Source organism: Cylas formicarius, unplaced genomic scaffold (genome assembly GCF_029955315.1).
Source record: "Cylas formicarius isolate icCylForm1 unplaced genomic scaffold, icCylForm1.1 PGA_scaffold_10__41_contigs__length_53128322, whole genome shotgun sequence".
NCBI lineage: Eukaryota > Metazoa > Arthropoda > Insecta > Coleoptera > Brentidae > Cylas > Cylas formicarius.
In genome coordinates this window covers 33,103,881-33,131,068 of record NW_026844214.1, presented here as the reverse complement: position 1 = coordinate 33,131,068, position 27,188 = coordinate 33,103,881, and the positions used below count along the sequence as shown (strand labels likewise).

Below are 27,188 nucleotides of genomic sequence, written 5' to 3'. Positions count from 1 at the left end.
CTAAAGCTTCAGGAATATGAATACATTATTCAATATAAAAAAGGCAAACAGAATGTCAACGCTGACGCCCTCTCACGACCACCAAAAGAAATACACCCTGTAGACCTAGTAAATCCCCCACTAACACATATGTCAGCGATATGCGAATCACCGGAAAACCTGTTTGAAAAACCACAAAAAGCTCCGAATGAATTCGAAAAATTTGAACAAAAAAGAAACCCAAAATTAGGATCATTTCAGTTATTCAGATAAGACCTCCAAATACAGTTAAAAACACTGCAACCCGAAAGACTAGAAGAACAAAGCAATCCATCTACAAGTAAAGAAGTTCGAGAAAAGGTAGACAACTCTGAATCGGACACGGTACATTCATATATGAAAAATCCAATTATAAGAGTTCCATATGTAAATAAAGCTCTTAATACCTTTAAAAATGAAATTATATTTAAATGGACGTATTTAACACAACCTCATGCGAGAACAGAAAGATTATTTGACACCTAGAAAAGACTTATGATGTAGATTAACAAAAACCCAACAATGGAAGAAATTCAAAAGCTTCTACGAGACAATTTACCCCCAGACACTTACTGTTTACATTTCCCTAATAAAGAACTAGAACCACTAATTATAAGGACCTTCCAGGAAACGTTTCAAAATAATGCATTTAAACTCGTCATTTCTAACACGTTACCCGAAGATGTAAAGGAACAGAAAAAACAGAAAGAAATAATAGAAAGATATCACACTACAAAGACATCACATCGAGGAATGACAGAAAACATAAACAATATTAATTCTTTAACCTAAACGAAAACTGCTACAAAATCGAGGACATCCTTATGCCACAGCAATCTGCTCAATAAAAACAAACCCTGTATTCCACAAACAATTAAGCTATCTAATCATTGTCCAATGATTTCAATTGAATATAAAGAAACCTCTGCTACTCAATTAAATGATAACTCTATTACAGTTATCCCGAATTCCCGAGAAAATATAAATTTTCATTGCCCAAATGAAGAAAGTGCCGAAATAATGAATAAAGCAAAAATAATAACTACGACTCTCAAAGAGGAAGTATAATTAATAGCTATTCAATAGCTATTAATGAAGAATTGGTTCAAAATATCGAACCACTACAGTTGAGAGAAATTAATGTTGAAAATATAAAAGAAGACATGGAAAGTGCTCGAAACCTAGTAAATCAGCCTCTAAAACTCTGGTATTCCGATTACTGTAATAGTTATTATAAGTACACTAATAGTAATTATTGTATTTTATTATTATTACCTAAAAAGAAAACAAAATGTAAAGGTGGGCATAGAACTAAAAACTCTCGAAAATCAACCCCGAGTTTCTCAAACTTGATTAGGGAGCGGTTATATGGCCACTTATGATAAGTATGTTAATAAAGAATAGTATTACGAGATATATGCTTATTCAGCAGCTTTAATTATATAAATACGCGCCCTAATCATAAGATAGGACAGTCATTAAGTCGCTTTGCGTCAGTAAATATTGTGTGTTACTTGTAATTTAAATAAAAAAACGTTTTTAAAAATACGAGTTTCACATTTTGAAATAAAATTAATCCTATGTTAAGTTAAGCATACAAAAAAAAGAATACGACAGTAAGCTAAAATATATTTAAACAAAAAGCTATCAAGACCGAATTATGAAATCTGATAATAAAATGAAATTTATGTGGGCAATAACTGAAGATATTACAGGAAATATTAGAAATGATGATATTCAACTAGAGGGAAATTCTAAGCGCATAGCTAACAAATGTAATAAATATCTAACATCCATAGTCCCAAATATACTTAAAAACATAAAACAAAATCCGTACCAATTCAGTATAATACCTAACAACCAGTCAATGTACCTAAAACCTGTCACTCCTGAAGAAATTTGTCAGCTAGGCTCTGAAATAAAAAACAAATATAGCAGTGGCATAGACGAAATACCAACTAGTATTATTAAAGATTCTGTAAATGAGTTAAAAGATATATTGTGCCTTTTAATTAATAATTTATTTAAAAATGGAGAATTTCCTGACGGGTTTAAAATATCACTAGTGAAACCATTATTTAAGAAGGGTAACCCCCAAGACTTGGACAGTTATAGGCTCATCAGTTTATTGCCTGGATTCTCTAAACTCTTTGAACTGGCTATGTATAAACGCCTAATTAACTTCTTAACAAATTGTAAGTTACTACACAATAATCGACATGGATTTTTAAAAGGAAAATCGACTCAAACAGCAATCTTCCAATTTATTAAAATAATTTTGCAATATTTTGAAAAACGGGAAGTAGCAACGGGGATATTTTTGGATCTAACCAAGGCTTATGACTCTCTGGACAGAGATTTACTGTTAAGGAAATTGGAAAGATATAGGGTTAGGGGTAATGGACTTAAGTGGTTGCAATCCTTCCTTAATGGGCGAATGCAGGTAGTGGGAGTTACTAAAAATGGTGAATCCAGTAAATCCGACATTGTAACTAACGAATACGGAATCGTCCAGGGCAGTATTTTAGGGCCACTTTTGTTTGTCATTTTCATAAATGATCTGTATATCGAAGCAGAACACCCCTGTCACACAATACTTATTCATGCTTATTCATACTTTGATAACTGGCACCAAAAACCCAAAAACGTGGCACAATTGTTAAGCGATAGCGGTAGTTTTTTCGTAGAGGTAAAACAATGGTTTAATCAAAATAAACTAATTCTTAATACAAATAAAACGAACATAATAATCTTCAAAACAAAAAAATCAAAATTAGAAAATATGACAAAACTAGAAATCGCGGAGAATGCATTTGACGTTTCGGAAAGTGTTAAGTTTTTGGACGTTTTCGTTGACGCAAATTTGGACTGGACATTTCATAGAAATCACTTACTAAACTAAATTCAATATTTTATGGAATTAGAGTTCATGGCAAGTATTTTGATAATAAAACCTTAAAAATAGTTTATTTTGCAAACTTGAAATCTGTACTTAAATACGGAATAATATTCTGGGGGCGTCACAGAAGAAGAAGAAGAAGCATTATACGAGAAACACCAAGGTATTATTCTCAACGGTACAGTTATAAATAACTTCAGATACGCGGACGATACTGTGCTTCTCGCGAGTACGCTGGAGGACCTGCAGGAACTTTTGAACTGCGTGGCAGACAGAAGTAGGGAGATGGGACTCAAGCTGAACATCAAAAAGACTAAATGGCTAGTAGTAAGCAAACATAGAGATGTGTGGGGTGATTTGGAGTACGACGGAAAACCCATAGAACGCGTCCAACATTACAAATATTTAGGCTGCATACTTAACGCAGAGTGGGACAACACACAAGAGATAAGATCCCGAATAGAGCAAGCCCGGGGCGCCTTCGTTAAAATGAAGGCCGTGTTATGCAGCCGCGATATCGATTTAGCTTTGAGGATTCGCATTCTCAAATGCTATGTCTTTAGTGTGCTCATGTATGGGGCCGAATCGTGGACGCTGACCGAAACCATGTGCAGAAGACTGGAGGCTTTCGAAATGTGGACATACAGACGCATGCTGCGAGTCTCGTGGGTTGACAGAGTCCGAAATATAGACATATTAAATCAACTAAACAAACAAACAGAAGTCATACACACTATCAAAAAGAGAAAACTAGAATATTTCGGACATATTCTACGCAACACAAAGTACCAAATACTCCAACTCATTATGCAGGGCAAGATAGATGGTAGGAGAGGCCCAGGCCGTCGCAGAACTTCCTGGTTGAAGAATCTGCGGCAGTGGTATGGTGTTGGCGCCAGGACACTTTTTAGAAGAGCGGTGGACAAAGTCCAGATCGCGCTGATGATCGCCAACGTTCGATAGGACAAGGCACGCTAAGAAGAAGAAGAAGGGCGTCACAGTAGAACACAAGATGTATTCGTATCACAGAAAAGAACAATTAGAGTTTTAATGAAAATGGACAGAATTCAATCTTGTCGAAATGTCTTTAGTGAGATGTTAATTTTGACGGTGCACGCCTTGTACATCTATAAATGCCTAATGTTTTTACATAGAAATTTAAACCTTTTTCACCATTTAAGAAATAGTTATAGAGAAACCAGGGCGGACAGTTTTAACTATCCGATACACCGCCTTCAAATTACTGAATCAGGCCCGGAATATATGTGGTTAAGTTTTACAATAAGTTACCACTGCATATTAAACGGATTGAGAGTCAACGTTTGTTCAAGACGAAAATTAAACAGTTGTTAATCCAGTTAGAACCTTATTGTCTTAATGACTACCTTAATATGTAATATGTAATCGGCTAGTTAATTTATTTGTGATAGACTTATGTTTGACGTCATTTCATTTTGTTATATGTGACAAATTTGAAATAAATATTATTATTATTAAGTTATGTACATCACAAGTATATATATTATCAAATTTTTTGAAATCTCAAACTTTTTTTGCCTGCTTTTTTTTTATTTATCAGGAAACAGGTCTAAATAAGCCTGACCAAACATACCTTAAAACTTTCTCATCAATAATACCAAAAGTAAATAATATATAGAGCATTCCATTTAAAATTAGCTAGACAACCGGAAGTAAAACAATAAACACCCCATTTCCTCGAATTTCACCGGGCTCTTGAATGTAACCGAAAAAATATTTGGATCTTTTAGTTTTCTGGCGGTGATTTATTTTTTATATATTTTTTTTATTATATTATTATTATTTTTGCAGGTCAGACATTCTTCCGCCGTCGTAACAAATTATAAAAGCTCATTTCTTGGGGAAATCATGATAAAGTTGGATCATATTCCGCTTCGTTCGTTCGATGTTACCTAACTATAAATATAACCAATCTGACACTAAATAGCCTTAACGCTAACCAAAAATGATAGAATTCTGGCAATAAATGCAACACTCGTCTGCAGCTGGCCTCTCGTATTTTACGCTTAATGGCTTCTCTGAAATGTTTTAATATATGTTTGCTCTTCTAAAAGAATGTTGAAACTTTTGTTTTGCTTTAAGGGAAAACAGATAAACTAAAAATTATGGCCCTTCTAGACCACTTCATAACGCTATTTGTTTACTGTTATTTTTATCGTTCTGTGGGTAGTTTTACAGGTAAACTCTAAAGGTTTCTTCTCTCGGGCTCCTGAGCGATTTGGAATTACCGTTATTGTTCTCTGAAATATTATTCAAAAACTAAAAATATTTAATGCTAGTATTTTACATGTTTTCTTTAGCATTTACATATAATAAGTGCAAGAATACTTGAATCGTATTCTTGGTAAAAGCAGTATCATCGTTCACTGCGACATCACATTAATGTGATCTTCCTCAACATAAGCGTTCTCGTAGAATATTCCTTATAACTGCAACTGGTGCTTCATTTATAAATCTTTAACGATTTCTTTAAAACATAAAAATATTAATGTATTTTTATAAGAACGATAACCCAATTGTCACATGTAAATGTAATAGCAAAACCAAACATGACTTTAATTCCTCTAATTTCATTTACCCTGTGCAAATTCTTTTCAATTACACACTTACAAAAGCTATACTCTTAAAAGCAGGATAGTTTTTTAAAAACCAACCGTACTAAAAGCCCTACATTTTTGAAACACTTACTCTTTTAAGAGTACGTTATATATAAATTCGTTTTTCTAGAATTTTTAGTAAAAACCGGAAATAATAAAGGAAAATGCACTTAGATAATCAAAATGCTTTTCGGCATAGAATGAACATTACTGAATTTAGTTAATATAAAATTAACTGTATGTCTTTTGTATCCTTGTAATTAAATTCTATTAATTTAATGATACCTCAACAACACATCCATCTCCAATTAATGATGTCATATTGCCTCGATGCTGATTGGTTGATGATAAATTGTCAAGGTTATTCCAAAGTTTTGATACTCAAAATAAAAACATTTATAGCTACTATTACTATGATTATTACTATTATTACAAGCTCGTTAAATATTACACTACGTCACACCTACACGCACCTGACTAACATGAAGGGGTAGCCCGAGAGGCACACACACCTGGATTTATCATCATATTTTTTGGTTAAAAATCTTCTTTTACTTCGAATGACACTCAAATCCCAGCAGGCCTCCTCCATTTGATTGTTAGATTGCAAATTGCTAACGTGTTTCTAATTCGAGTATGACGGTCCTCTGACCGATGTAATAGGTTTTATATCTCACAGCATATGAAATAAGGCTTCTTTCAAACATTTGCAAAATTATAAACAAAAATATCCGACATAATTTACAACCAACCCGATAGTATTGTTTTACTGTAAATAAAAGGCATAACTTTACTTCTTTATAGCTATTTCCATAATAGTGTTGTCCTTAATTATACTTAAACTATAAACCATAAACAAATGGATACTTAGGGAATTATCAATAGAACACATACTTTTCTCAAAATTTCTGGATTCCGCCTGCGTCGGTTTTTGAAGAAGGCAACAGGATCATTGGCGAATCATTAGCTAGTTCGACTCAACAAAAACCGACGCAGGAGGAATCCAGAAGCTTTATAAAAAGTATTACAGTAGCCTGTGCAAGTTTCTTTGAAAAATTAGAGGAACCAAGAAGTTTCATAACAAGTATTAGAGTAGCCTGTGAAAGTTTCTTTGAAAAATTCTTGACCCATGTTACAATTTATTCTACACATTATACTCTGTCGACCTAACGTGCGAAAAGTGTCATTTTCATTACCTATTGCTGCGAGACTCTTTGGACATTTCTGAGATATTACCATACGGCAAAAAACTAACAATTGTAGAAAACGTATAGTATGCACACGTTCGGTAAACTTTTTAAGTCACTCGTTTATTAAGCACTCGCTTTGCTCGCACCCAATAAACTCGTAAGTCAAATGCCGTTTACTACACTTGTAGCGTAATATGCTATTAATTAAAAAAATATTGAATAACTTATTTTGCCTTGGGATAGAGTTAGACTAAAATATCTGTTGAAACCATACCAGAACGCTGGGTCAATTAAAAAATGTTAATTAATGTGGACTATAGAACTCCTATAGCTAATATTAACGAAGATCTACGGATAGATTTGCAATTCAGCAGCAATATATCTAATAAGGAAAAAAAATAGAATTTCGAAAATACGAAAACGTTTTAGTCCAAAGTTTCTCGGTATAAAAAATATACACATGCAACTAGCCGGTCACGATAACCCTGTCCATTCGATTCTCAGTATTCCGTAAGAGTCTCGAAATTTTCACAACCCTAGGACTTTTAATTTCGCCCTCCGAGCCTCAACGGTAATCAAGTTCACCAGCCACAATAAATTAAGCGCGGAATCAGGGAGCCCATAAAATGAAGTCGTGGCCCAGTTTTCCTCCTTTTTTCTTTCGAATCATTTGCGTTTCGCAGGCAATGCCATCGTTAGCAGTTTGTGTATGTGGGGAATTATCGACTTTTTTTTCTCGAATGGGGTGATTAATTATTATTTTTCAATTAGTGCCTTTTTTTATTTGACTTATTATGGAGCGCCATAAAGAGCGCAGTGGCAGCCTCAATACATGTGAAGTCATGCTTTGGGCATTGAGACGCCACGAGCAGAACAGAAATAAACAAAGTAGATTACAAAGTAATTCCTAGTTATCCCTCAACTAGGTTTTACACATTTTGCATGACGAACCAAAACTTAAAATATCCAGGGTCTTTGATGATTAAATTAAATCAGGCAGCAAGTTAAAAGTTACACTAAGTAAAACACATTTTTAATAATCTTATTGGTTACCAAATCTAAAAATCTTGTTGATTAATCGGTTCCTTCAATATAATATCACGTAAAATGCAAAAAAACATAATACTTAAAGATCGGAGGTAAACTAGGAATAATGAAATGCACTTAAATATTCTGTGGAGCCGTATAAATTTTGGAAGTGTAATGCATATACCTTTTATTAAAAGGGACATGCTCCAGATATACAGAATAATAGGTAACATAACATTTCGAGTTTTTGACTTCAAAATGTTTTTTTTTTTGCTTTAAAATTATTTCTGTTGGGAAGTACAAAACAACTTTTCGTAATTGCAACATTCATTCATTTATATGTTGTATATAAATGTAGCAACGAGATTTATTTGTTACACTATACTTCTGTAATTTCAGTAAATAATTAATTAATAATGTCGTAGTTAAGTACTTAAATCTGTTCCCATAAATTTAAAAACTTTTATAATAAACTAGTGTTGGATGTTGGAAGTTTTTAAAAATTTTGTTTAATCGAGTCTAGACAACAAATTAATATTTTCCCAAAAATCAAACAGTTTCTTTAAGCATGTAAGATACATTTCCTATTATATGAGGAAATCAGTTGCATGTTTTATTTCTTAACAATCAATTTATATGTATATAAAAATTCATAGCGTATATTTATTAATAAAAACTATTCATATACCATGAAATATAAAAATTATCAGTTTCCAAATAAAGAAATAATAATATAAATAATCAAAATCAGAACGAACTCGTGAAACGCCATTCTTAATTTCTTACGGCGACAGTCTAACAAAAAAAGTATTTAGATAATAAAAGCAGTAAAACAGTGGTTATGGTCGCCTCCAACTTCTCAGCTTTAACATCCAATTTACGTTGCTGAAAGTTTTTTGATAAAGATAGATATCATCCGAAAATCAAGCCGAAGTAATTACGAAGATCTCTCTCGGTATTAAGTTTACTGGGTCGTCCAATCCAATCAGAATCTCGTTCCCTCAAGTAACTGCGCAAATCTATAATGGCTTACCTTGACTAAAGGAATAGCATGGACTGCCGAGAGTTGAATTAAACTAGAATAATGGTTAGTACGTATCGCAGAATATAAAACAATTTCATGAATTTGGTTAAATTCGGAATTAAGCTGCACAATTTTTCGTGAATTTCAACTTTTTAACAATATATATATATATATATATATATATATATATATATATATATATATATATATATATATATATATATATATATATATATATATATATATATATATATATATATAATTAGAGATAAAATTGCGCGGCACAGGGATCTCAGGGTAGAATTTGCATTTTACATGTAAGCCTGAAATGTGAAACCTAGTGTTAGATAAATTTAATCAAAACTGTACGTGTTTCGATGTCGAATTCTTCAAGTTTTATGCGCCATCGTAATAACTTAGAAAACGATATTGTTTCGTTGCACAAACTATTGCCAAAAGTTCTCGCTCCATGGTACCCTATTTTTTCTAGCTGTCATTTAAACAAAATATGACAAAAATTCTTGATAGTGAATTATTTTTTATAGCCCACCATAATATGGTCACTTCCTTTCTAAGCAATTCTGTCTTGTCGAGTTTTATTTTAAAGTTAGCTTCTGCTAGACGGGTAAATACTTCGCTTAGTTTCACAATATCTTCTTGAAGAGAACAGAAGAAAAAATTAATATTTTCAAATACAGTGGACATTTTTCCATTGTTATACCTGGTAAAATGTTTTTTTTTTATTCCTAACGGCATGTGTAGGAACTCATAATGACCATTTACTTTTCTGAAAGCGGTTTTTGATATGTCAGGTTTATTTACCTCGATTTGATGAAAACCACGGCCATAAGTGTCGTGAAATACTGTTATTTTCCAAGTTTGTCTAGTAAGTTTGTAAACTTAGGGAGAGCGCATCCACTTTTCTTTGCCAGAAGCATCGATTTTTTTTGGGACCACCCATACGGGTGATGACCAAGGCCTGATAACTACTAGATCGAATTATATTTTGAGAGAACATTTTATTTATTTGACACTCTACTTCTTTTTTATGACTAAAGGCGTATCGATAAGTTTTACTATAAACCAGCACTCCATCGGTTGTCCGAATATGATGCTTGACTTCACTAGTAAAAGTAAGTAATAAAAATGTAGGAAAATTTAGAACAAAGTGTAAAACGTTCAAATTTTTCTTGTGCACTTAAATGATCAGTATTATTGAAAATTAAGATAAGAGCTTTTACATTTCGCGCTATAGTCAGACATTCAGGTATCTAACAATAATTTATATTTTGCTTTGGCAATATTAATTTTTCAAAGAAACTTCCACAGGTTACTGTAATACTTTTTACAAAACTTCTGGATTCCTCCTGCGTCGGTTTTTGCTGAGTCGAAATTGCTGACGTTTTGCCAATCATCCCGTAGGCTTCTTCAGAGCTTGACCGAAACTGGCTCATATTTTTCTCTGTACCTGCTTATATATTGTTTGAGGGGGGCACTACTGAGGGGTATAAACACCGTCTCGGATGACTGCCTCCCAAATTGGAAGCAGGTAGAGACCTGAGTCGCGGTTAGGATTGTTAGGTTGTTTATAGATTTCTATAGACTCTGGGATTTTTCGTTGGTGGAAGAACTGATTACATGCAAGAATTTTAGTTTTATCGAATAAAATGTTATGTCCGGTTTCATGAGAATGGAATGTTCGGCAACAGCTGATGAGTTTATTTGTATTAGTCGTAAGGCTCTCTCGTGTTCTTTGGGCCTAGTTGATATTTTTCGTCCGGTCTCTCCAATGTATTCCTTGCCGCATATGCATGGAATGCTGTAAACTCCTGGCATCACAAATGGAATTTTGTCTATGACGGACCAGAAGATGTTGAGAGATTTTTGGACAAGTGGCGTCGTTTTGACGTGATACTTCTTTAGAACTGTTGATATGTGGTCAGTGATATTTTGAATATAAGGAAGTACCACAGTGGCAAGTATAGGATTGCTTCGGCCTCATTGCTATTGGAAAGTTGTGGTGAAGTGCATTTTTTGATGGAACGCTTAATATCTTTAATGTGGAAATTATTAGAGAGAAGAGCATAGGTAATGTGTTTTAATTCTGTTTTTAGTGACTCGGGCTGAGATAGTTTTACGGCTATGTAAACAAGATAGTTGATAACCGATGATTTTTGGGCCGGATGGTGATATGACCATGAGCGTAGCTTTTCTGTAAACACAATGACCCAATGTTAGGTCTGATTTTCTATTGATAAGAATATCTAAGAATGGAAGGTTATTATTAGCTTCCAACTCAATGGTAAAACGTATGTTAGGGTGTATCGGGTTTAAATGCCCAAGAAAATCTACTAGGGTTTCTTGACCATGACGCCAAATAACAAAAGTATAATCGACGTAGCGTTTCCATAATTTTGGTTTTAGATGAAAGGTGTCGAGAGCTTTCTTCTCAAAGGCTTCCATAAATATATTCGCGATGACTGGTGATAGTGGAGAACCTATAGCTGTTCCCGACATTTGTTCAAAGATTTGACCGTTATAAGAAAAATATGTTCTCGATAAGCATTTTTCAATTAAGGTGAGAAGGTTTGGTTCCAGATTCTCGGGTGTTAATATATCTGAAATTATGTCGAGAGTTTCTGGAATAGGAACTTTGGTAAAGAGGGATCCTACGTCGAAACTAACTAAAATATATTGTGTATCTAATGTAATGCTTTTTAATTGTTCAATAAAGTGAAAGAAATTAAGTACGAAACTATCAATTTTCCCTGTAAGAGGTTTTAATAAGAAAGCTAGATATTTTGCTGAAGAATATGTTGGAGAACCAATGGTGTTGACAATAGGTCGAAGGGGTAATCCTGGTCTGTGAATCTTTGGGACTCCGTAGAGACGAGGAATTTTAGAGTAATACGGGGTGACAGATTTTTTCACGGAGTCTGATAGAGAAGAAGCCTTAATAACAGATTTAAGGTTGCGATCCATAGATGACGTAGGATCTTTTTTAAATTGACGATATGATCCGTCTGCAAGAATATCTTGAATCTTTTCCTGATATTCATTTGTGTCCTTGACTCCTTTTCCTCCTTTTAGGCTTACGATGTCTGAATTGGATTTTAGAGATTTTAGGGCGATGCGTTCAGGGTTTGCAATATGGAATTTAGGAGGTTTTGATTTTTTAAGGATATTTGCGGTTTCAAATCGAATTGATGAAATTTGAAATGATTTCCTCTTTTGGGATAATACGTGGCACAAGGACGAAGTTGGAACCTTTTGAAAGAACTAATTTTTCAGTTTCCGAAAGTTAGTGCGATGTTACATTTACTACACTGTTTGGTAGTTTAGAAGAGTTTGATGGTTTTTCTAGTGTTGACGTTAGTTTTTCAAATTTCTGCATGTGATTTTCGGTAGTAGATAAATGAAGATTTAAAGCTTTGTCATGAATCATGTTTGAAAGGGTATCGAACTCGGATGGGGACAAAATAGAAGAAATTTCAAGATGTAGAGACAGGAGAGCCTTATTGATTTGGTCTATTTCCTTACGGGTATAATGAATTATTGCTCCAAGTAAAGCGAAACTAGATTTTCGAAGAATTTTATAAGCGGATGAGGTTGTGACGTGATGGGATATTTTAAGAAAATAGGGGATAACGTTATGGTCTCTACAATGTAACAAAAAGGTCAGTGTACAGAGTAATCTTACCAGTTTCAGTCGGTGATCTTCTAACTTTCTGCATTTGCGCTTGATGTCCTCTCTATAAAGACTTGTTAATTTTTCACAGAAACTTCCGCGGGCTACTGTAATACTTTTTACAAAACTTCTGGATTCCTCCTGCGTCGGTTTTTGATGATGTAAAATACGAGCCAGTTTCAGTCAAGCTCTGAAGAAGTCAACATATGATTGGCGAAACGTCAGCAATTTTCACTCAGGAAAAACCGATGCAGGAGGAATCCAGAAGTTTTGTAAAAAGTGTTTGGCAATATTATTTCTCCATTTTTAATTGTAGTTTTTATTCAAATAATTTGTTCACAATGAGGAGCAATAGTTGTAAAATTTAAGTTTAATGTCTTGTGTGGATAAGACAATTTAATTTCTGCGTAGGGAGTAAACGAGCAACACTTTTAAAACTTTAATATTAGTGAAATTCCTATGAGCATGGTGACTTTCATATCTGGGTATCTTAAATGTATCCCAGAATTCGATGGGAACCTAAGCGAAATGCATAATGATTTGAAAAACATTTTTTCTACTCCCTTTTGTAAAATACCTAAGTACACACCGATCTAGCGTGCAGGAAGCGTCACTTTTCCACGTCAGTTTCGTTTCCCACGGATGCGAGCCAGTTCGGACATTTCCGGGATTTTACCGCACGGGATTGGGAGCAATCGGATGTTTCGGAGATATTTCCCACGGTTTGAATTTTGACGTTTGTCAATTCTAACGGTCATGTCAGTGAATGTATTTGTGTTGTTTTGCGAAAATTTACCCAAAAACTAACGGTCGTAGAAAAAGTATAGTATGCAACACCTTCGGTAAACTTTTTAAGTCACTCGTTTATTAAACACTCGCTCCGCTGCGCTTTGCTGCGCTCCGCTCGTGTCAAATAAACTCGTGAGTCAAATGCCGTTTACCGCATTTGTTGCATATTATACTATTGTATAAAAATTTTACAGATAAAAGAGACAAATCATGCCTTAATAGAGATTTGGTAATGCTCCGCCAAGAAACAAATAAAAACGCACTCAATTTTATAATCGAGTTTTCGTCACCTTGGATTTGATTTGCTCGTTCATTAATATACATGAAACGATTAATGAAGCAAATAGTATATTATGCAACAAGTGCGGTAAACGGCATTTGACTCACGAGTTTATTTGGCACGAGCGGAGCGAGTATTTAACAAACGAGTGACTTAAAAGTATACCGAACCTGTTGCATACTATACGTTTTCTACGACCGTTAGTTTTTGGGTAAATTTTCGTAAAACAACACGAATACATTCACTGACATGACTGTCAGAATTGACACAAGTCAAAATTCAAAGCGTGGTGAAGTGACGCTTCCCGCACGCTAGATCGGTGTGTAATTAGATATTTTACAGACAGGAGTAAAAAAAGGAATAAAACGTGAACTTCATAACGCCCATGCTCTGAAAACATTTTTTCTCGGGTTTAAAAGAGCCTATTGGTACAACCATTAGAGCATGCAACTTAATGCGCGGTCAAAACATTTGTAATGCAAGAAAGTAATAAGCACTATTTTCAAAACATGACCAAAATAGTCCAAATTCAGCAACTTCAAATTTTAAAACATTTACAAAACTTTCATTTTGAACAAAATATGCAATTTAATGGGCATAACTCAAATAATTTTAGACAACAGCAATAAAAATGCTCTATAAATTCTCAAGTTTTTGCATACCGCACAACATTTTCAGACCCAACCAAATTAAAAACCTACCCCCGCCTATACGCATGTTGGTTTCCACACGCAACAGAGGCAGATCAAACTATAATAACCTAAATAATTTTAAAAATAACCTTGTGCAAATTACTTCTCAAAGGCCGCAAATTAAAGAAGTCGAGGAGTTGTACAACGCAGATATCGACCAATAAAATCAATTTGATCAATATTATTGGGATTCATATTACTCTGGTCATAACTCACATTGTAACAACTACTGATGACTTGCAATCTGAATATTTTCAGTCGGACACAACAATAATGAGTTAAATTGAAACCTAAATTTTACAAAGGCCCCACAGATAAACCAGAAATTTAATTCCCACCTATATTTCTTTAAATACGTCTAATTAAAACTACTCCATATAATTTTTCAGAGCATAATTTTAAAATATTGATAAATGTCGGATCAACAAAATCTTTTAAAGAACCGATTTAGCACAAAAATTATATCCAAATTTTATCTCTTTAATGACAGTAATTACTTTAATTAAAATAATTTTACATTATTACAAGAAGGATTAAAGTTTTAAAAATGTTGCTCGTTTACTCCCTATGCAGAAATTAAATTGTCTTTTATCCACACAAGACATTAAACTTAAATTTTATAACTATTGCTCCTCATTGTGAACAAATTATTAGAATAAAAACTACAATTAAAAATGGAGAAATGATATTGCCAAACACTTTTTACAAAACTTCTGGATTCCTCCTGCGTCGGTTTTTGATGATGTAAAATACGAGCCAGTTTCAGTCAAGCTCTGAAGAAGTCAACATATGATTGGCGAAACGTCAGCAATTTTCACTCAGGAAAAACCGATGCAGGAGGAATCCAGAAGTTTTGTAAAAAGTGTTTGGCAATATTATTTCTCCATTTTTAATTGTAGTTTTTATTCTAATAATTTGTTCACAATGAGGAGCAATAATTATAAAATTTAAGTTTAATGTCTTGTGTGCAACATTTTTAAAACTTTAATCCTTCTTGTAATAATGTAAAATTATTTTAATTAAAGTAATTACTGTCATTAAAGAGATAAAATTTGGATATAATTTTTGTGCTAAATCGGTTCTTTAAAAGATTTTGTTGATCCGACATTTATCAATATTTTAAAATTATGCTCTGAAAAATTATATGGAATAGTTTTAATTAGACGTATTTAAAGAAATATAGGTGGGAATTAAGTTTCTGGTTTATCTGTGGGGCCTTTGTAAAATTTAGGTTTCAATTTAACTCATTATTGTTGTGTCCGACTGAAAATATTCAGATTGCAAGTCATCAGTAGTTGTTACAATGTGAGTTATGACCAGAGTAATATGAATCCCAATAATATTGATCAAATTGATTTTATTGGTCGATATCTGCGTTGTACAACTCCTCGACTTCTTTAATTTGCGGCCTTTGAGAAGTAATTGGCACAAGGTTATTTTTAAAATTATTTAGGTTATTATATTTTGATCTGCCTCTGTTGCGTGTGGAAACCGACATGCGTATAGGCGGGGGTAGGTTTTTAATTTGGTTGGGTCTGAAAATGTTGTGCGGTCTGCAAAAACTTGAGAATTTATAGAGCATTTTTATTGCTGTTGTCTAAAATTATTTGAGTTATGCCCATTAAATTGCATATTTTGTTCATAATGAAAGTTTTGTAAATGTTTTAAAATTTGAAGTTGCTGAATTTGGACTATTTTGGTCATGTTTTGAAAATAGTGCTTATTACTTTCTTGCATTACAAATATTTTGACCGCGCATTAAGTTGCATGCTCTAATGGTTGTACCAATAGGCTCTTTTAAACCCGAGAAAAAATGTTTTACTCCTGTCCTGTCTAATTACACACCGATCTAGCGTGCGGGAAGCGTCACTTCACCACGCTTTGAATTTTGACGTGTGTCAATTCTGACAGTCATGTCAGTGAATGTATTCGTGTCGTTTTGCGAAAATTTACCCAAAAACTAACGGTCGTAGGAAACGTATAGTATGCAACACGTTCGGTAAACTTTTAAGTCACTCGTTTATTAAATACTCGCTCCGCTCGTGCCAAATAAACTCGTGAGTCAAATGCCGTTTACCGCACTTGTTGCATAATATACTATTTGCTTCATTAATCGTTTCATGTATATTAATGAACGAGCAAATCAAATCCAAGGTGACGAAAACTCGATTATAAAATTGAGTGTGTTTTTATTTGTTTCTTGGAGGAGCATTACCAAATCTCTATTAAGGCATGATTTGTCTCTTTGATCTGTAAAATTTTTATACAATAGTATAATATGCAACAAATGCGGTAAACGGCATTTGACTCAGGAGTTTATTTGACACGAGCGGAGCGCAGCGGAGCGAGTGTTTAATAAACGAGTGACTTATAAAGTTTACCGAAGGTGTTGCATACTATACTTTTTCTACGACCGTTAGTTTTTGGGTAAATTTTCGCAAAACAACACAAATACATTCACTGACATGACCGTTAGAATTGACAAACGTCAAAATTCAAACCGTGGGAAACATCCGATTGCTCCCAATCCCGTGCGGTAAAATCCCGGAAATGTCCGAACTGGCTCGCATCCGTGGGAAACGAAACTGACTTGGAAAAGTGACGCTTCCTGCACGCTAAATCGGTGTGTACTTAGGTATTTCACAAAAGAGAGTAGAAAAAATGTTTTTCAAATCATTATGCATTTCGCTTAGGTTCCCATCGAATTCTGGGATACATTTAAGATACCCAGATATGAAAGTCACCATGCTCATAGGAATTTCACTAATATTGTTACTAAGTTGAATACAACTGAAGCTAAATTATGTTTCTCAAGAATAAATGTAATGAAAATATTTTTTCTGACCTGAGCTGGTTGAAGATATATTTTTTATTATAACCTAAATCGATAGCTAAAGTTTCAATATTATCGGTTAATTATTCAAGTTCTGACATAAGCGATCAATTGCAACTTACTATAAAAACAAGACTTCGATGAGCGATATTGGTCCTCACGAAAATTCTTGTAATTGCGAAACTAGAGAATTTGATTCTACGTCTCGAAGATCGTGCTGTGTACAGGTCTATAGACTGGGGTTTCCGATTTGCAGAAATGTGCTCTGCCAACTAGTCACTAATAGATCCGTTTTCTAGTTAATCAATGATACAAAAAATCGACGTCGCGACGCGGTGCGCTAGTCAATTTCTGAAAATCCTGCCACGACTGCGCCATTTAATTACCCGGGACGACTGTTACTACAACATAGCGTTTTTGTGTCTTTAACTATCTATCGTGTAATCTATAACAACGAAAGTAAACTTTAATGCGCCATAGAAAACTGTGTGTGATTTAATATATAACAGGATGCCAAAACCGGTGATGAAGTAGGCATGTAACATGTAAGTTTTTCGTGAGGGAAGCTACTTTAGATAGATAGATATTTAGATACATCGAAAATTAGCAATTTTTTGTATTAGGCATTAACATAAAAATTGAATATAATTAATTAGTGTATTGTTTACGCTCTTTTATTGTCAATATTGATGAAAAATATTAATTATTCCATTAATTTTTTTGTCAGCTAAATTAATTGCGCCTCCGATACAGTAATTATCGAAATAAATATGATCGCCGCATTGCTGCAGTAGATTTTTTACTTAAATTGTCCAGATCAGGCGCATTATGTCAATTCGACCATCACGCGAACATTTCCACTTCTACTTATTAATTAGGCAAGGGAAACACATTAAAGCCTTGGTAAAATTTTATGTGGAAAACAGAAAACAGCAATGTTTCGCCAGATGGCTGATTAGGATCTATGCACGCAACCAGGCGGGGTTTAATATGATTTATCTTAAACAACGGGTAACTTGTTTCTTATTAGAACGAATGTTTGTCGCGTGCGTGGCGTAGAAATCAGTCGTGCAACAAGTAATTTATTTTTGGGTTTATGGAATATTTCACGTGAAACAGATAATGGGAATTGAAGGAATATGAACATTTCTTAAAATTGTTCCTTAAATTTTTCAATTATTTATCCAATTACTTTTCCAAGAAGTTCCACATAAACTGAAGTGAAACAGCATTGATGTGCCTAAATATAAGGATAAACTTCAAAACTAAGCAATAAATTTATTTTCGGGATTTTCGGGCGAGAAGAAGATTTTAAATATTGTGATGGGGGTGATTCTTTGTTTCTATCATACATCATTTTCGGTATTTTATAAATATCCAATTAGAAGATACAGTATAAAATTCAATTTTTTACTTGTAAGATTAGCAGTAGTTCTTAACATTACTTTGATTGGCTCAATATACTGCTTTTCAATTTTATAGCTTTCACTCAGATTAAAAAAAAACAAATTTAATTAAATCCCATAAAATTCAACAAAAATATTAGGTTATAAAATCCTGGTGGACCATATTTCCACCCACAAATTCTGGTAAAAGTGCGGTTCTTCTGGTGTAGTCAGCTCGATTCCACAGATTAACAAAGAAACGCACCGACAAATTTTTTCTCCTACTAATGATTCTAGAATTTCTTGCGTATTTATATATAACTTTGATCTGAACTAAATTCTAGAAAATCGTCAATTTTAGTTGACCTTACATAGTATATCCAGATATGTTGAAGTTTTAAGATTTACTTCTCTTGGAGAATCATTTGATTACCTGAATGTTGGATTAAGACCATTATAATGATAATACATTTGCTTTTAATTTATTTTCCATCAGAAATATGTGTCCCACACTTTCAGCCTCAATATTATAGTTTCTTATCTTATCGTTTCATACTCCATAACAAATTGTTTACTTAAATTGATTTGATTCCAATCAAGCAAAATATGCAAAAAACGGCAATCGAAAAATAGTTTTATCCACTCGCCACTGCCCGAGCATAAAGGCCTAATAATCTATAACCGAATTTCTCTATATAGTCTGCCGCTCTCTATTATTAATAGGTTTGCCTCGACGTCTAGATGACCTCTTCGAGTTCCTCCCAAATTCTAGAATGTTATGAAAAGCGTCACGAATTGTCGGCAGTCCGGCATTTCGCACTTTCTCGTTCCAGAAATACTTTAAGTCGGACAAAAGCATTCTTCAGTCGGATGATAGGAAGGGAATTTCCGGTACACCAAAATATTATTTATTTAACTGACGTAGTCCATATTCCAATAATATACTATCTATAAAACACTTAAAGCATAGATTTTTTTTATTAATAATACAAAAGTTTTAGTGAGTGGGTTCAAAGATAACGAAAACAACCTAGCCTATTGATATGGTACAGAGTCCATTATTTATAAACACCTCACTTAATGGTGTTAGGTGGATTGTTACAAACATTTAAAGAAAGAAGATTTGTGTTTTAGTCTATACTTCTAGAATTCGTTATCAGAAAATACATCAGTACCTTGGAAATGCAATTTTTTTATTTATTATATACAAATGAAAATCACAGTTGCTTTATCCTTAATGCTTTGTAAAAAGAAGATGACGATTATATAGAGTGCATCAATATTCAAAAGTTATAAATAAGTTTTAAGTTTTATCAATAAATTAATTTTCCCTACTAAACCTAAATAACTGCAGTAACTGGGGTGTCAAGTTAGTTTACACCCCGTTAAGAAATTTATGATGCAAAGTTCTTGCCCTTCAAATTGACCAATTATTATTTTTTGCTGAAATATCGAGTACTTATATGTATATATTATGATTATTATGGATTATTACAGTTTAGAATTCGCTCAATTCCTTTAACAGCTATTAACAGATTATTTTTTTGTGTGTGATTTTAATACTTTAAAGCCTTCGTTCAGAATAAATAATTGAAACTATAAACAAGAAAAAACACTGTGTTTTCGGGAAAAACTTATGATTTGAGATGGAATTATTGCATATATTTTCATTTCTTTTCATACAAACTAACCAGGCAATTAAATTAATAATTTTATTTCTTTCAGCTAACAACTTTATTTTTTTATTTATTTTATGTTATATATTTATTATTATATATTATTGTAATTTTATATTCTTTTTTCTACAAAAAATATCCACAATTACGTGAACGAAAAAGGCGAATCACCAATCGATGCTTTTTGAAAAGATATTTTTCTCTGCGGAAAGAAAGGAAATAAAATTAATCTTTCCTAATAATAATTGTGCTTCTTCCTACTGGCCTACCTATTACTTATATCGCGGAACAAATAAAAAGCTATATATCCAAGTCAGACTTGCACATATTTCCCAAATAAATCTTCAGCTAGAATCCTTTGTTCGCTTCCAATTTATCAGATCCCTTGTCCTTCTTACGCCGTGCTCCATTCTACTCACAACCGACATTTGTTTTTTCCCACCCTTTTTAGCGAATGTTAAATGAGAACTTAGCACCCCTGAATCAACTTCACACGAGCCACTATGCGGGAAACTTGTCGCTCCATTTGTAATTTTGATACAACATCTATAAATCTTATCTCTATCGTCCATGTTCGGTTCGCTAAAGTGGTTTAATTTAAGTAATTTATTATTTTTTGTTTAAAACAGTATACCAAAAAATTCAGAAAGGCCAGTAGTAATACTCTATACGAAGGAAATTGGAGTAGCAAAAAAGCATTGCTCCAATAGACCGTATTCAACATACAGAAGCAGAAAATATTGCCAGCCATCTGAAGAAAACGGCACCACTAATAAAGTTCGAATGTGAACCTCACAATTACACAGAAAAGGGGTCATTGTTCAAATTATCGTTTCCAATAGAATATGTAATAGAAGTATATGATGCCGAAATATGGCCAACGTTTTAAATTTCCTAGGCGTAAAAATTTTCCCACAATGGGAACAACCGAATCGACCAAGTAACAGAACCCGATCTCTCATTAATACACCTAAATGTACAATATAATTGAATTGAGGTGGCTTTTACTTGATGAAAATCCATTTATCAAAATAAATAAGAACTAAAAGTTCGGATTTTCACGAAATTATACATTTTGATATGATAATTGTTTCGACAACACCGTGTCTTTATCAACTGTAATATTTAAAAACTACCTAGTACTATATATACCGAGAAATGACCATAAAACCTTAATTAAAGTTGTTGTGAGAATTTAAGTTCAATAAAGGATAGGTATTTAAATCTAAGTGATCGTTAAGCACTACATTTGAATGTCTCATTTTGTTAATCTCCACGGCTTCCAATAAATTTAATTTTCTACTTTTTGTGGCTGTATGTAAAATATCAAAATTGTCATCAAAAATTTGTTTTTCTGTGATTAAGTGTGTAGCATAATTAGAATCTAGACTATTATTTTTAAACGCTCTTATATGTTCGTGAATGCGTTTCTTGAAGGACCTACCTGTTTGTCCAATATAAATTTTAGGATCCACATTTTAACCTGTAGACACCTGATTTTTGAGATTTTAGACATTTCGATTTATTGTTTTTTAAATATTTTCCTATTGTGTTGTTAATTCCGAAAGCTATTTTTAAACCACATTTTGACAAATGTTTTGAAACTTTTTCGCTAGGTTCTCCTAAGTATGTAATTGTTTTAAACTGTTCGTGTTCTGTATTTGATTTCGGATAAATAGAGTTTAATGTTGTCTGTATTTGTTTTTATTTATAATTTTATCTATAATGGACGGATTGTAGCCGTTGTTCAGTGCTATTTTTTAATAATATTAAGTTCTTTGTTGTAATTTTCTATTGAGAGTGGCGTATTAAGAAGTCTGTGTATAAAAGAGTTAAATGCAGCCATTTTGTATGTATAAGGGTGATTTGAGCTGTTATGTATGACTGTGTCCGTATGTGAAGGTTTATGATATTTTGAAAAATCTAATTTGTTTTGCACTTTCGTAATAGTTAAGTCTAAAAAATTAATAGAGTTATCCTGTTCAATCTCGATAGTGAATTTTATACGATTATGTATTGAGTTAATATAATTTAAAAAAGAATTCAATTGTCTGTCCGTTCCAACAAAGCAAGCAAAGACATCGTCCACATATCTATACCACCATAAAAAACTTTTACTTAAAGGATGTTCTAGTATGATATTTTCTAAATTATCCATTTTTATTTTATTTTTTTATTTTCTCTATTTAATTGTACCAAAAAGTTTTACACAAGTTTTATGGATTGTGACCGGGAAGGGTTTCTATCGGAGGCTGCAATTCTTTTAAAAATTATATTAATTATTATTTACAATTAAATGGCTGGAGCTGGGGAGAACTTTATAATTTCTATGGATAGTCCTCATTGATCTTCATCTTCAGAAAAAATTTCAGTCTCTTCGAAGCAACGTAGGTATTTTAAAAAAATTAAATGGAGAAATGAAGAATCACGATATCCATGAAAATTATAAATTGAGAATCAAAATAAATAAGAACTAAAAGTTCAGATTTTCACGAAATTATATATTATGACATGACAATTGTTTCGACAACACCGTGTCTTTATCAAATGTAATATCTACAAACTACCAGCTACTATATATACCGAAAAATGACCATAAAACTTTAATTAATGTTGTTGCGAGAATTTAAGTTCAGTAAAGAGAGAGGTATTTAAATCTAATTTTCTTAATCTCCATGGCTTCCGATAAATTTAATTTTCTACTTTTTGTGGCTGTGTGTAATATATCAAAATTGTCGTCAAAAATGTGTTTTTCTGTGATTAAGTGTATAGCATAATTAGAATCTAGACTATTGTTTTTAAACGCTCTTTTATGTTCGTTAATGCGTTTCTTGAAGGATCTACCTGTTTGTCCATTATAATTTTAGAACAAGATCCGCATTTCAACCTGTAGACACCTGATTTTTTGGATTTTGGACATTTCGTTTTATTGTTTTTTAAATATTTTCCTATTGTGTTGTTAGTTTTGAAAGCTATTTTTAAACCTCTTTTTGACAAATGTTTTGAAACTTTTCCAGCAAAATCATCTAATCAAAAATTTAGAGAAAACAGCTTTGGTTGGATTTACTGGCCCGTACATTAGACCTTTACATGACTTGTCCTTGAGTTTTTCTGAACATCCTTAGAAAAAAGTCAGAGCACAAGATTTCTTGGCTCCTACATTGATGCATCATTAAAGTGGGATCAAGACATAAATGGTGTATGTAGCAAACTAAAGTAAACTTTCTTTGCCATATTAACAATTAGCGACTCATTTCTTGAGAGATCACTTTTATTATGCTTCAGCATACGCCTCAATTTCTTACAACATTGTGAACTGGGTGCAAGCTAGTGATGCTGAAAGGAAGTTTGTACAGCAGAAAAAAATAATAACGGTTCCTTGTATATACCTATTTACTGCTAGTTACACACAAAAATAAACATTTACATAAGAAACACATTGATAACCATTGTCACTACACTCGTAACAGAGAAAGTCTCTTAAAGCCTAAACTGAATCACATATTTTGTAGAAGATCTTTGAGCTATGCAGGGCCACACTATTATAATATGCTCCCGACGAGCTTAAAGAACCTTTCTACCAAGCAATTTACGAAACATGTCAAGATGCTTCTGTCAACCAATGCTTTTTATTGCCTCAGTGAATTCGAAGGGCATGTTCTAAATAAATGTTTGTGATGTTATATTGATGTATTTGTATTGTTTGTTATATACACATCTTATATGATTGTCCTATATGTATAACTTTATTGTAAGATATACACATTTTCTATTTCATTTATTTTAAAACATTTTAATGTTCTTTTTTTGTGACGAAACATCCATTGTAATGGGTTTTGTGAATAAATAATCTATCTATCTATCAACGTTGGTAAATGGTAAAATAAAACTTTCTAGGTCAATAACAAGTTATAATTAAAAAACTTGATTATCTGAAAATAAGATTCAATGGAAGATTTTTAATTGTTTGCATTCGGTCTGGTTGGCGAAATTTCCTAAAGAAATTATTAAGATTTATTTATTTAAACTCGATTTTTCCCATAATTTTAATATTTAGGATCTTATACCTAGAGGAAGATTATGCCAATACTAATTTTGGTTCAACGAACAATAATAAAAAAGGGTCACTAATCCTAATGAAAGTATATTAAAAATAAAGACGCAAAAATAAATAATAACTTAACCCAATAAATTAAATAATTTAATAAAATGAAATAAAAATAAAAATACATAAAGAAACTCGATTTAATTATTATTAAAAAAAGTAATATGACCATTGTAAATAAGAAGTAAATTTATGTGATAATATAAAGTGGGGTTTATTGTAAATATTAATAAAATGTCAAACAATTATGACATACGAAATTGACATCAATAAAGCTACACGTAGCATAACAAAATTTTAGGCAAACGAGGTACAATCAAATTAAAAGTACAAAAAGCATGCAGCAAAACGTATCTCTGGGGAACGATATTCGATTGCGTTCAACCTAAGACACTGGCAGAGCCAAATTTGCATAACATTTATCCTGGTGAAACCGCTTTTAGAATTGTACCCTCGACAAAAAATCCCCAGGCGAGAAAAAGAAGTTAAAAATGCATGAAGGCTGGGGAATAGAAATCATGAAAAGTTGTAAGTTTGGTTTTAGGATTTCGGGTTCCCATGGGACAAAAGTAAAGGTTATTCGTCAGACACGGCGCGATGGGCTTCCTCAATCGCTGAAGAATATGAAACAAATGCTGAAAAACTCTAGAAATGTTTCTTCCAACCTTAATATTTTTAATTTTGGAATGAATAAACTCTGTTGTTGGCGTTGGTGGATTGATTGGTACTCAATTAAATCCAAAATAGAAATGTGAAGAAAATATATTACCAAAGACGCTCTAAAAAATTTGTGGACATTTTTCCAAGTTCCTAAAACTGCGATTGGAGGACGCAACTCCTATGGCCGATATAAAAATGAGTTTTTTACTAAAGCTAGTGAAAGAGAGTTTGCTTGTTGTTAGCTACCAAGACTTGGAAGGAAAATTGCTCCAAAAGATATTGCAAACCTCAATAGAAAAATAATGTCCACCTTTGTTAAAAATTCTTAATATGTGTTTGTCAGTAATTCAAAAGATACATAAAATCAAAGTACACTTGCTGAAATCTGAAATCCTTCCATATTCGGAACTGAAACCTTTCTAGATCATCTCTTTGGAAAAAATATACACTGTACTATCTTTAAATCTTCGCAATGTTATCGAATTCAATTTCGCGAAAACGAAGCAGCCACAATGTGTGGCGGTCTATCTAAAGTTCTTTTGATTTTTTCTAAAACCTTATACACAGTGTATAAAATGAGCCGACCTGAACTTTTGTATTTAAAAAAAAACCGGTGCTGCTCAATTCTTTTATCATATACAGTTACTTAATATTTTAAAAAATTATCCTAAATATTACTTACCATCACATTCTCAAAAATACATAGCATCCTAATACCATAATGACATTTTGCAAACTTAGCAACATTTCCTAATATGATGAAGACATATAACATTAACAACCAGCTTTAATTCTTTTTTTTTTATCTGCTGTTCTCTAAAGGCCGATATTGTCCTGGAAACAAACTTGGTGTAAATACGCCAAATCAAAAAATATTTTGCTAATAATTCGATTCTATAAGTTCTTCAAATTACAAAAAATTGGAAAACAAAAAAGTATTTATTAGTCCCCTCGATTACGTATAATAAAGATCCCAAAAATTTTTACACCGGTTACATATACAAAAGTGGGAACACTAAGAGGAAAATACTTTAAATATATACATTGGGTTAAATTCATGTACACCTTGAGATTTTCAATGCAAGAAAATGCATGAGCAAAAACTCATAGAGAGTGGGGAAATTTTCCTAATATAATATTCTAGCTTCATTTATAAATTTTACCCACATCAAGATTTCTTCATTTTTTGTGACTCAGTGTTGTTTTTTTTTATTTATTTTTGTCATTATTAGCATATCCTATGCAAAGAATTCTTTACTAATGCCAGAGGTAAGAAAGTTTGAAGTTTTTTGCCACTTAAGTGAATTTGAATTATACTGTTTGGCAAAATATCAATTGCTTCGAACGCAACTATCATGATAACAAGCTGGTGGTGAAGAGCATCTTCAATCTCTCGTTAAACACAGAGGGTCTGCAAGAAAAAATTTAGTTCGTGAGGAAAGGATCCTTTAAAGAACTGCCTTTAGTAGTTGACTTTGTTTACAGATATCCAAGGGCCACCATCTGACAGATTTCATGCAGCTATAGGACTTCACAGATTTGTAAATGATTTTAGAAATTTTTCCGATTTTGAGAAGTAATTTTTGGGTTGTATGGAAAATGTTTTTATTTGATCGGAAATAAAAACTATTGAGTTAAAAAAAAACACGCTGCGCTCGTGCCAAATAAACTCTTGACTCAAATGCCATTTACCACAATTGTTGCATAATATACTATTTTCTACTCCCTTCTGTAAAACACGTAATTTTTTCGGAGATATTACCGCACGGCTTGAATTTTGACGTTTGTCAATTATTACGGTTGTGTCAGTGAATATATTCATGTCGTTTTGCAAAAATGTACCCAAATACTAATGGTCGTAGAAAAAGTATGGTATGCATCACGTTTGGTAAACTTTTTAAGTCACGCGTTTATTAAGCACTCGCTCCACGGCGCCAAATCGTGCCACACCTGTTGCATAATATACTAATGCATTATTTTATCGATTGTCTTAGAGGTGTGTTTTGGTGTAGAGTGCCACAATCAAGTTATAAACGCTTTAATACTGTAAACTGCTTAGTAAAGGTTCCCATACATATTATATTACTTGTTTCTCAAAGCGTCAGCAATTTGTCTGTATAAAACCACGGTGCGAACCACGTCGCTAGCTTTTTTGTCATCTCGCTTGAATAAAGTTTTTTAAAAAATCAAATTCGTTTTCCACGACGAAAACTGGCGCAGTCGGTAGGATTTCCGTGAAACAAGCATTCCAAAATCGACACTGTTTGGTCTCTCTCAAGAGTTT

The 27,188-nt window shown here is 32.8% G+C and overlaps 1 protein-coding gene across 1 annotated transcript; it reads left to right on the top strand.

The window, feature by feature from the left end:
• The first annotated feature begins 1,885 nt into the window (after positions 1-1,885).
• Positions 1,886-3,880, top strand: LOC132698368 (uncharacterized). Its single transcript, XM_060664424.1, has 2 exons — positions 1,886-2,556; positions 3,118-3,880. The coding sequence occupies exons 1-2, from the start codon at positions 1,886-1,888 to the stop codon at positions 3,878-3,880; spliced, it is 1,434 nt and encodes a 477-aa protein (XP_060520407.1).
• Positions 3,881-27,188: the final 23,308 nt, after the last annotated feature.